At 57.9% G+C, this 11,887-nt stretch overlaps 1 protein-coding gene across 1 annotated transcript; it reads right to left on the minus strand.

Moving 5' to 3' along the window:
• Window positions 1-406: 406 nt before the first annotated feature.
• Window positions 407-9,958, minus strand: LOC131592994 (neuronal pentraxin receptor-like). The gene is made up of 5 exons (XM_058865073.1): window positions 9,208-9,958; window positions 2,276-2,498; window positions 1,889-2,133; window positions 1,382-1,561; window positions 407-977 (listed from the first exon to the last, which is right to left on the minus strand). Exons 1-5 carry the CDS (start codon window positions 9,781-9,783, stop codon window positions 753-755), a joined length of 1,449 nt encoding a protein of 482 aa, XP_058721056.1. The 5' UTR covers window positions 9,784-9,958; the 3' UTR covers window positions 407-752.
• Window positions 9,959-11,887: the final 1,929 nt, after the last annotated feature.

Below are 11,887 nucleotides of genomic sequence, written 5' to 3' on the forward strand. Positions count from 1 at the left end.
GTGCTGCACTCCTTCCCCCTCGGCCAGCGCTGGGGGAGATGCTTTGCCCCATTCCCCCCATTCCCTTGGTGGCTGACCCATCCCCCAGCTTGGAGGTGGTGGGGAGTGCTCTCTTCCCTCTGCTTCAAAAGTGTGGTTCCCCTTGGGCAGCCCTGCCCAAACAGGCAGCAGAGGCAGGGAAAGGGGTGCTGGGGGGTAAGTGCTGTGCCACTGACTCTCTGCCACTCTCCCTCAGCTTTCCTGGGGCCACATTTGAAAAACCAGGGCAGCAGGAGAAGGATGGAGCTGGGGATGAGATCCTGGAATGCAGGCTCATAAAAACGGACAGTGTGGTTGCTGGAAATAAATAAGGAAAGGGGATGTGTTCAGGTGATGCCTGCACCCTGACATCCCACTGAGGCTGGACTGCACTCAAAGTAGATGGAGTTCTACTTCCCACTCCCTGTTAGGTCTGACAAGGTGAGGACCCTCACCGTACCAAGGACACCTGCAGGTACAGCGAGTTCCACCCAAAACAGAAGTGAGGCAAGATGAGACTCAGGAGCCAGCCTGCCAGGAATGAGGACAAGCCACAGCACCAGCACAGGGACAACAGGGAGGCTTCCAGGGGCCCCTCTCCCTCCTGGGACACCAGCACGGGGGGCTTAAGCATTGCCCCAGCAAGGCTTACTGGTCTGGGAGGGGAGAAAGGGGCTCCCTGCTTCGAGGCTGCCACCGGGCTCCTTGGCGCTGGGAAAAGGGCTGGGGGCCACTCACGCCTTCCTCCCTTCCTCGCAGGCGGCAAAGCCCGCCTTGCTGGCACCCCCAAAGACCTCCACCGCCTGGTCATCCCACTGGATCACATTCCCTTGGAGGTGGGAGGTGCAGTTAGCCAAGCCCAGGATCTCTGCTGGCGCCAGCATATGGTCCCAGACGCCAAACTGTGCCAGCTCTCCCACGAAGGCTTGTGTGGCATCAAAGCGGCCCCCCATCGTGTCCTGGGAAAGAGCAGGAGAGGTGATTGGACAGGGATGAAGAGAAGAGGAGGATGCATCCACTGGGAAATGGCAAGGGGGAGAGGGAGAAGTTTGGGGAGAAGCAGAGCAAGGTGCTTGATGGCAAGGAGAGGTGGGGATGAATGCATGGAAGAGATTCAAGGAAACAGGGAGGGAATGTCTTGCAAGGAAGGCATTATCTTCTCTTCCCTCTCCCTATCCCAAAGGGATATGACAATGAGGGTGCATGACCAGCCTGGAGGCTGGATGAACAGGCAGGAGAGCCCCGCTGAGCGCTCCTGCCCACGCTATCCCCTCCCCTCACCCCATTTGGGGCCTTTTCCCCCAAGCCAATTCACACTAGAGTGATGCTAACTGGCAGGTCTCGGTGTCAAACTGGTACCTACCTGCTCCTGGCCCAGGATGATGATTCCTTGGGGCCTGATGGAATGCCAGGAGGCCAGGTTCTCACCAGCACCCCGCTGTTCGCCATCCTGGTACGCTGACCACTTGCCATCCCGGGTGGTCCACGCCACGCAGATGTGGTGCCAGGCCTTGTCCTTCAGACTCAGCGGCAGCTGGGCAACCTTTGAGAGAAGAGCAAGATCCAGGCCCTCAGTAGGACTGCTGGGGGACCCCAGGGTCTCCCAGCCCCTCGCAGAGCAAGATGGGCACCCCCGTGATAGTGGTGGCATCCCAAAATCTACAGACATCCAGATGTGCTGTTTCTCCCCCTCAAAACTCACCCCAATGAGCCATCCTTCCAATCCTCCTGCCTCCCACCATAAACCTAGGGCCCATTCCTCCCAGCTCCCCCACACCAGTGCCCCCAGGAATATAATTTCCTAGGGGGATTGAAGCAGGGAAGATGAGGGTAGGATTTTCTCTCCTGCCCCTCCTTCAACTGGGCTGACCTTGTCGTTGATGAGCAGCTCCAGGGGGTTAGAGCCCCACTCCAACAGCACGATCTCGTTGGCTTGGTTGGGGACAGAGTAGGAGAATGGGGTGCCAATGCCTGCCAGGGCCTTGGACTTCAGCCACATGCAGATGGTGAAGGCGTACAGCTCTGGCAGGCTCTTCTTCATGCGGGCATACATGTAGTTGTTCTGCACCGGGATGGTCACCTTGAAGGCGTCAGGAGGGCTATAGCCCTGTGGTCCTACGTAGCAAGGATGGGGAGGAGAGAGAAAGGTCAGCACTTGTAATTGGGATGGGGGTGACTTGTCCTAGGGCTCTCCTGGCGATGTACCTCGGGGTAGGAACCCTCTGCCCCACCTCCATCCCCACTAGGCAGGACTCACCGTGCTCCAGCTCCGTCACCCGGTTCTGGAGGGAGTTCAGCTCCTTCTCAATGTTGTGCTGCTGCTGGCTGCGGTCAGTGTTGGCGGCCTGGCGCTCTTTCTGCAGGGTCAGGATCTTGGAAAGGAGCTGCTCCTCCAGCTGCTCCATCTTGGTGTGGAGGGCATCACGGGCAAGTGCCGGGGCAGTGGGTGCTGAGCCATTGGTGCGGGCTGGCAGCTCCTGCTGCATTTGGCGGCAGCCACGATAGCAGGAATAGGAAGCACAGAAGAGAAAATTCAGCACAGTGTCACTATAAGAGTTTAAATAAGGCCATGCCCAGCCTGCAGCACTACAGGTAGTGCTGGGATGACAGTCCCATATCCGCACTGGGGTCCTCTCCAAGAGCTTCCAGCTGACTTTGTACCTCCCCTCTCAGAGCCCCCATTGAGCTCATTACTGCAAAACAAAGCTTGGCTGCTCTTAATGACTTTCTGCTACTTCAGAGACAGAGCAATGATGGGATGTTTGGGTCATCCCTTGGCTCTGCTCCTGCAGGCAGCCTCCCACGATGAGGAAATGATGCGGGCAGGACCTTGGAGCTCCCGGTCACTCCTGCTGCTCGTGAGGCTGCTTACCTATAGCAGCACGCTAACATCACTTAATGGGGCTGTAATCCTCTTAGCCGAGCTCAGCTGGTGTGTGGGGGTGTGTGCACGTGTGCCAGGTAGCTCTCCATAAGCCAACCTCTCCCGGGCCACCAGGATATCAGGGAGAAGTGGGACTGGTGCCAGGCTGTCGTGTCTCTGGTCCTCAAGGCATGAGCCATCACCTGGGGACATCGAGCCTGTCTTGCCCCATCAGGATCAACACTCAGACCAAAACTCTTTCCATGGCACCAACATGGCAGCTGGTAAAGATGCTCCCACCTGCTACTGTACTCTGCAAAGACCCCAGATCCCACCTTACTGGGAGACCCCATCCCAGATGGAAGAAAACCAGTCTGGAAGGGAGAAAGTAACCCTTTGCCATCCTCCTGGGGTTTCTCTGTAAATAGGAGCTCTCTTCTTTCCCCGTGTCCTTAGTGGATTAGTGTCTCTGCCGTGGCCTCTGAAAGATGACAACCACCTTCTCTGTGTTGCCAGACTTTCCCAGAGGTGCTGGAGCAGCCATGGAGACCCTTGGCTTGGCTCCTCCGGCACCGAGGGATCTGCATGGCTGCTTCAGCCCTGGACATTCACGTGGCTTTTGCTGGCAGGACATGGGGATACCATCCCTGTCAACCTGAACAGCCTCCCTCCTGCCTCAGAGCTGGCCTGGGGGAGGTCAGCATGCTCACCTGTGGTTGTGGCTTCCTGCATTTTCCTCTTTCTTACATCCAGCTTCTCCAGGCTGGACAGGATCTGATAATCCCGCACACAAAGCTGAAGGAGAGGGATGCCTCCCCATGTCACCCCTAATCTTTGATATCCATCATGAACAACAGAGGGGAGGGGAAGGCTGGAAGAAAGTCAGGTTTGGCTGGGCAGGATGCAGCCTTGGCGGATGGGAACAGCAGGGAGAGGAAAAGTGAGAAGATGGTGCTGGTGTGAGCACAGATGTACCCACTTTGGGCAACAACATGCTTGGGCTACAAATAAAATGGAAGTTGTGATGCCCCAAGGTCTGCAAGAGCTGCCAGCAGTGTCTGCCAGGGCAAACCCACAGGTTCTGTGAGGAAAACCAACCTGGAAAAGCAAAACCCAACAAGAAAAGAGAGGTTGTGCTGGGGACATCTGCCAGCCCTGACCAAATGCCAGCTCTCACTGCCAGCTTGCTCCGGGCAGCCCAGCAAAGAGAATCCTACCTTTGGTCTTTGCAAAACTGAAGGATTAGCCAGTGTGAAAGGAGCTTTAACTCTTTTGCTTTTATTTTTTTTTTAAAGGGGTCTTGGGGATCCACCTGATGGAAGGCAGGGTAGAGATGGAAGGGAATCTTGAGGGAAGTGGAAAGGTTAATTCTCATCCTCTTGGCAAGGATAGTTCCCACCTGGGGCTGTCTGCATTTGTACCCAAGCTGAGCTGGCTGCATTTTGGCAGGAGGCAGCCCAAATGGGATGGGGTTGCCTTTGCCTCTGTGACCACATCCCGTGGGCTCCAAGAGCTTTTCTCATCCTTTCAGGCCGCCTGGCTACAGCGGAGGCTGGCACGCTCCTGTCTGCCGCACGCTTTGATTGCTCGAGCTGTGGGTTTGGAGCCTACGTCCCTGCTTTCATGCATGGCTCCATCTGTTAATGACGAAAAAAGGAAAAGCTGGGAGATTTTGTCACTCTGACTAGCCCCTGATAGCCTGCCCTACATTATTCAGTAGTGACTGAGTACTTTTTTTAACCTCACTCTTCCTCCTGCTTTTCTCCTCGCTGCTATTTTCTTGCCTCTGTAACTTTTCTCCCTATGGCTTTTTCATTTCTCTGGCTGTAGAGCATCTCTTCCTGATGCCTCTCCCCATGCACACACATTGTGTCTTTCCCATTTCATTCACTTTCTTCCCCCCTCCCGAGTTTTTCCCCATCCAGCCCTGTCTCCAGCTCTTGCTGGTCCTCTCAAGTTGGCAGCCAGGGCACTGACAGCCGGAGCCACATGGCTGACTTAAACCATTGCTGACCCCATGTTCCTTCTGGAAAGGGCTTGTAGCCAGTACCCCTATCTGGCAGGGTTTCAGGGCCATCCCAGCAAACACCATCCATATCCCTGCAGCCAGAGGATGGCTGGACAGGAGACTGGACTCCACGTTCTACCCCGTGCAGCCGAGTTGTGCTGGGTGATGTCCCTGACGCCAGGCTGGGCTGCATCCCCCAGCCATGATCCTCATCTCCGAGCTGCCGCTCGAGCATCTTTCCCACAAGGCAAATTATTTGCAAAATTATTAATGGTTGATGTGCAGCTGTTATTTACTGGTGACCTTTGGGGAGGGGAAGGGGGGGAAGCGCCTTCTCCCTGGCTGTTCGGCAGGCACCCGGCTTCCCATCTGCCGCCGCACAGGCAGCAGGGGAGTGGGCAGTGGCTGTGGGGGAGGCTTGTTCCACGCTTTTTTGGCCACCAGAACCGGCAAAAAAAGATTGAAAGATGCCAGATAAAATTAATCACGTTAAATGTCAGCGGCTGGCAGGGGGTGGGGAGGGGGAGGTGGGGGCAGGGGGCTGCGGCAGCGGTGCCGGTGTGTGCTCACTGGGGCTGCAGCCCTCAGCCAGCAAATGCACTTTGATTTACATAAGGAGATCAGAGCCTCATTTACTAATGCACCGGCAAGTCCGGGTGCTGCTGCTCCCCCTCAGCCCACCAGGACCCACCTTGGCTGCTGGGACAGGGCAGGCAGGAGCACAAGATGATGCCCGTGGGATGGAGCCCTGGCACATCCCAGGGATCATGCTGCTCAGCTGGGTGCGTGCACACAGCGGGCCCATTCCGTTCCTTGGAGCCGTGGATCCTTACAGCCTGCACAAAACTCCTCAGTGGCTGCTACCCTGGGATGCTCACTGCTGCAGGACAGCACACCTGCTGCACCAGGGGGTTTTGGACCCTGCCACCTCTTTGGACCCAGGCAGGACCTTGGGGATGATTAAACTCAAAAGGGACTGCATGGACTAGAAGAAAAACAGGAATGGATCAGCCTTTCCCTCTTCCTCACAAGAGAAGGGCTCACCGTTGATCCTGTTCCCCTGAAACCTCTCAGGGCAGGCTGGGACTGCCACAATTTGGGTGTTTACATCCCCACACTGCTGGAGATGAAGGCAGGAGGGAAGCAGCTAGGTCACTACCATTCCCATTCCCTTACCCGAGCATTTCCTGCCTGCAGCCAGGTCACCAGCCACAGTGGCACAGCCATGAACCAGCTGAGGGGCAAACAGGCTGTTGCAATTCCACCAGGTCCCCCCATGGAGCCCATCAGGCTGTGCCCTCTCCCGCTCCTCTCTCCTGCAAGGGATGATGGGGAGAAGGGGGGCATCCGCATCTCGGCACAGCCCAGGCAGCCAAGGTGATTCTCTCCCTGATCCCTTTCCCCTTGCAGCAATAACTAAAAGCATGGAAAAGGAGCACCTGGGACCCTCGGCTCTGTGTTCCAAGATGCACCAGAGTGCACATACATGAGCACGTGCTGAGAGAAAGGGGGGGGGACCCTTGAAACCGGGATGAAAAAGCCTAACTAGGCTGTGGTGCACGAGGAAAGGACGATCAGTGCCTCGGGTGGCGTTGGGAAGAGGTGAGGGAAGATGTGTGAATGCTGTGCTGATGCTAGCCCAGCCCCACAGAAATGGCAGGGGACAAAAAGTGAGACCGTGGGGGCCCTCCCTGCATCTTCTCCTGGGAAATCCTTCTGCCATGCCGACAAAATTAAGAAACAAATGCCTTAATAGGTTTTTCAGTGCATGAATAAATCTTGTTATGCCTTACAGACAGGGCTGAGAGTGCCCAGATTAGATCAGCAGTCTTCTACCAGCCCCCTCCCCGCAGTCTCAGCTCTGAAACACCCAGCAGTAATCCCTGCTGGCCAACCTGACTGGAGACTCCCTGGGATACAGCCTTCCCAGAGTGGCTCATGGCATTTTGTGTCATCTCTCTTCTGAGACTAAGCCACCACAGAGGTGGAGGCAGCATTTCCTCTCCTCCCCAGTGGGTTTTGCAGAGTCTTCAGCACATGAGAGCCACCCCGGGACTGTCCCCATCCAGGTCACCTTTTGGGATGATCATTGCCATCATCCAGGATAGCTGTGGAGGCTGAGAGTGCCTCCTGTGCCATGGGGTACCCCAGGAAGGCTCCCAGGGCTGACAGCTGGAGCCAGGCGGGACGGGAGAGTGCAGATACCCCACCAAGAAGTCTTAGGTGTCTGCTCCTGGGGTGGGGTGGGAGGCAATTTGGAGAGGGAGGCCACAGGAAACTGTCAGTGGATGGCTGAGCTGTGACCACAAGGCTCAGCTGGCAGGGCTGCAGCCATCACAGGGGTGTGGTGCACACAGGTGACACTTTGTACCAGGTGGGAGCCAGGACAGACAAAGTCCAGCCCACCTGTAACACACTGCCCTACTCCCTCACCTGACAAGGCTCACTAAGCCTTAGGGTGCTGTGTCTCCCCTGCAGAGCAAACTTGGGACCCTCAGGCCCCTGGCAACACAACACAAAACATTTTTGGTCATGTGCCACTTGGCTTCCTCATCAGTGTGTGCATGAGCCTCATCCCAGCACCACTTTAGGCTCCCTAGGCGCATGTGACAGCCTGCTCCAACCCTTGTGAGCTTCACCCTCCTCCTCCACCCCAAACCTCCCACCATCATCAGAAACCCCAGGAGAGGGGCCAGGGCAGCTGATGGGTGATGCTGCCCGATGGAGAAGAGGGAGAACATGCCTCTGTAGCCTGATGCTCCCAAGATCCAAACTGATATGCTGGGCGCTGTCCCACCATGCATCGTCTAGTGTATGTGTGCAGATACTTATTTCACTGCTTTATTTTTGGGTGAGTATACCTGCTGTGTTATTCCACTGATGGAAAATCATTTGTTTAGGGCTGCAGGGTTTTTCGGGGGGGGGGGGGGGGGGTCTGTCGCTCCCTGCAGCTGCATTTAGCTCTGGGCAACATGTCAGATAGGCTGCTCATCCCACTCTCCCTGCATGTGCCCGGCATGCCTCTGTGTTTCTTCTTGTGCCTGTGTGTGCATTACCCTGGTAGCTCACAGGTGCTTCCTCTCTGGTCTTCCAGCTCTTTTCCTTCTCTTGTTCATGCGTTTATTTGCGTTTCTATTTCTATTTGCGTTTTTATTCCTGTTCATGTCTCCATTGATTATAATAACTCTCTCCCAGTCTCATTTCTCAGCCTGTGACCTTAGTGGCTCTGAATTTCCCATCCGTTGCCTGCTGCTGCACCCACATGTCTGTAGTGAGTGGGGTCAAAAGAGCAAAGCTGAGGAGAGGGACCCCATAATGTGCTGCATGACCCCACCTCCTAGCTCCAGGGAAGAGTGGAGAGGGCAACAGGGAACTGAACAGGAAGATGAGAGGGTTGAGGGCTCGCAGGAGGCTCCTTGCAGGTGGCTCTGACACTTGACAGACCTCAGGGAGCGATCCCTACCTGGAGCAATTCCCACAGGGAAAACAGACAACTCTCCTCTTGCAGCTCTCACGTGCCAAAACCATTGCCACAGCCATATCCTGCAAAGTCTGCCAAGTTCCGTGGGACTGCTGAGCCCAAATAAATCAGTGCTCACATGCACTCTGTGATGTGCCCCATGACAAGCATCATGGTAGAGCCTTTGGTGCCACTGGATTGTGGCTGGCCCAGGGCTGAGCCTGCCAGGCACACGCTGCACAGCTGCTGCAGAATGGGGACCAGGGGGCTGCATCCCAAGTGCCAACAGCCCAATGCCACAGGAATGGACACAGTGAATGACTCCAGCTGTGCCCTTCCCTCTCCAGCTCCTATGGACCATGTGGGGAAAGGGTGCCAGGCTCGTGGTGGGTGGCACTGCACTTCACTTCATGAGACGTCCCATTCATAACCACGATGGCATCAGATGGGATTTACCTTTTTGCTAAAGGGCAGGATTTGGCCCTGAGCTGCCAGCCTGCTCTGGAGGAGTCCTTAGCAGGTGCTCTGGGGCAAGCAAGGTCCCCTAGCTGGGTGCAGACGGGGGGGAAAGTGGGCAGCGCTGGTGCTTTGGGACTACCCTGCGTGGAAAGAGAGGAGAGCTCAAGGTGAGTTGCTTGCCCCTGGGCAGATAGCTCAGGAAAGAGGGAGGCAAGAACAACCTTCCTGAAGCCTCACGAGGGGGACAAGCTAGGTGCATGTGGCTGCAGGCCGGGGGAATGCAACGTGTGGGAGCATCACCTCCTGGGACCATCCCTCCCAGACCCCAGGAGCATCTTTCCCTGGAAGTGTCATCCCCTGGGGCCATACCTCCCAGACCCCCAGGAGCATCCCTCGCACCTCTATCCGGTCGATTCGGTCCTGGAGGGTGCGGACAGCCTCCTCCAGCTCCCGCACGGCGGGCGGCTCGTCGGGAGGGTGGCCCATGGTGCCGGGGCGCGGGGCGGCGCGGAGCCCGGCGGCAGCGGGGGGCGCGGCGGCGGGGGGGCTCCGCAGGCCGCCCTCGCAGCGGCTGAGCTTGCCGGTGAGCTCCCGGATGGTCTCCTGGTCCATGCGGATCCGCTCCTTCTGCTCCAGCGCCGTGCGGCGCAGCTGGGCCGCCGCGCTCCGCAGCGCCAGCAGCTCCTCGGGGCCGGCGGCGCTGCCGGCGGCGGTGCCGGTGCCGCTGGCCGGGCACTCGGTGCTCAGCGGGGTGCAGACGAAGCGGCTGAAGAGCGGCGGCCCCCCCGGCAGGCGCGGCCCGGCGCTGGCCAGAGCCTCGGCGGGGCCGTGCAGCGCTCCCAGCCCCTTGTCGGCGGCGGGCAGGAGGGCGGCGGCGGCCGAGTCATTGTCGGCGGCGGCGGCTGCGGGCGCGGCGGTGCCGGCCGGGTGGACGCTGGCGATGATGCAGATGATGGCCCCGAGGAAAGCCAGCATGCCCGCCGCCAGCAGCACCGCCAGAAACTTCAGGGTGGCAGCGGCGTGGGGGGCCCGAGCCCGCGGACGGCGAGAAAACAAAGCGGGCGGGGATGGAGAAGGGGACGGACGGTCGGAGGGATGGACGGGCAGCCCGGAGGGAGCTGGCGGACAAGGACGGTACCGGCAGCAGCACCGGCGCCGGGGCCCCGCCGCGCCGCGCCGCGCTTATATGTGCCGGGCGGCGCCGCCCGCACCGCACCGCCCACGCCGCCGCCGCCCCCGCCCCGGCCGTGCCCCCGGCCGTGCCCCTCTCAGTGTCTCCCCCTTCCCGCCGAGCACCCTCCACGGGCTGCAAGGGCGACGGTCCCAGCCGTGGGAAGCGAGCGGGCAAGGAGACGGGAAAGGCAGGGAAGACGGTCCGGGGGCACTCGGGGACGGGGCCCGCCCTGCCTCGGGCTCGCTGAAGTCAGCCCGGCGGCAGCCTCCGGCGAGAGAATGCTGCTCCGGCACAGCCCAGGGGATGATTTTTCCCCTGCGAGATACCTAGGCTGGAAGTAAAGGGCCCTTTTGATAACCCGAGGGTGAGAGTCTCGTTGTCAGTCATTCCCTGTGATGGTCTTTTGGCCTTTTCCTTCTTGGCTTTCTCCTAAAAATTAAACTAGCAAACTTAGCTGTCTTGCTCTCCCACCTCAGACAGGACTGTTGCAGAGAGCTGCCGTGGGATGCCTCAGCCTCTGCCCCGCACGCCCATGTTACCCATTTGGGAAATAAAGACAGATGTTTAATCTTCCCCCACCATCACTCTAGTCTGAACTGCTCATAAACGAGCTACCTCTGACAACCACTTTCTCCTTGCTCCTACAGAAGCTGTGCCATGCCCTATGCAGCCCTGCCGAGAAAAGAGGAGCAGAAGAGGGAAAACAAACAAAATCAATTTCAAGCTCTACTCAGTAATGGCAGGAAATCCTTCCTAGCCTGCAGAGAAGCAGGAGCGTGTGTGTTTTAAACAGCTCTAGTGCTGGGTATGAAACAACAGTCAAGGTTACCTCTTCCTTCCCCCCAGGCATATTTGAGTGGATAGCAAGGGAGCCAGAGCTACAAAAGGCTCCTCAAATTTGGCTGTTGACAGTGTACAGTCACCCTCTCTCCTTGCAGAGTGCATTGTACCCCAGCCCCTCAAAACCCTCACCCTGGAGCCAGCAAGAGACCTGCCTGACTTGTGGTGGTGTAAGGCTGTGGGGAGGAGGAGAGGAAGACAGATGGGGCAGTTCAAGGAAGAGGTAGAGATGAAGGGAATGCTGAAGAGGAAAAGTGGAGCTGGACATGGAGCAGTCTGGGCAAGAAACAGTTTTCTGGTGAAGAAAGCCCAAGCAACAGGTGTCTGGCCCTGGTGGTGAGGCCAGTGAGCGCTCTGGGAGGGTGAGTGCTCAGTGTGCTTTTGGCAAGTGGGCACTGGCTGGGATGCAAAGGAAACAGAAGCCTGCACCCCATGACATGAGGGGAGGCCACCTGCCTCTAACCTGTCCCTTGCTAACAGGGGCAGGGGATTGCACCCTGCTGCATCTGCCCCTGCCTGCTGCACGCTCACCCCGGCAGCGCCGTCCACGGTGGGAGTGGATTGGAAAGGAACCCATGTGAGTGCTGCACCAGGCCACCCTACCCCACATTGTGCAGATCAGGGTGGGAGAGGTAACCTTTATCTGCAACCCTGCAGAAAAATGTGCCATACGCTTCTACAAAGCTTCTTGCCAGGGAAAATGATGCTGTGCTGGGGACTTTGTGCTATCCAGGTTTTATTACCAAAGGTTGCAGGATCGTGGTGGCAGGGTTTATACCTCTGGCTGGTGCTGCTCTGGCAGTGGGGGGAAGCGTGAGCCCCTCTGCACCAGCCCGGCCCCGCTCACCCATGCTGGGATGGTGAAGGCTTGGGTATCACAGCAGGGCAGGGCTCACCTCTCCCACGGTCCCGACCTGTCCCTCAGCAGGGACCACAACTTCTTCCCAGAGACAAAGAGGTGACAAAAATAGATTTTCACAGGGGGTGATGACTCAGACTGGTGAGTGGCCAGAGCAGTCTCCCCGTCCCATGAATAACTATTCAGAGATCTCGCTGGGCAGCCGG

Source organism: Poecile atricapillus, chromosome Z, assembly GCF_030490865.1.
Source record: "Poecile atricapillus isolate bPoeAtr1 chromosome Z, bPoeAtr1.hap1, whole genome shotgun sequence".
In the NCBI taxonomy this organism is placed as follows: Eukaryota; Metazoa; Chordata; class Aves; order Passeriformes; family Paridae; genus Poecile; species Poecile atricapillus.

Excerpts from the sequence above, each read along its gene's own strand:
- LOC131592994 (XM_058865073.1), bottom strand. The coding sequence starts at position 9,783 with ATGCTGGCTTTCCTCGGGGCCATCATCTGCATCATCGCCAGCGTCCAC. Across the intron at positions 2,134-2,275 it reads GGTGACGGAGCTGGAGCACG|GACCACAGGGCTATAGCCCT; the intron begins GTGAGTCCTGCC and ends CTTGCTACGTAG. Across the intron at positions 978-1,381 it reads TCATCCTGGGCCAGGAGCAG|GACACGATGGGGGGCCGCTT; the intron begins GTAGGTACCAGT and ends GCTCTTTCCCAG.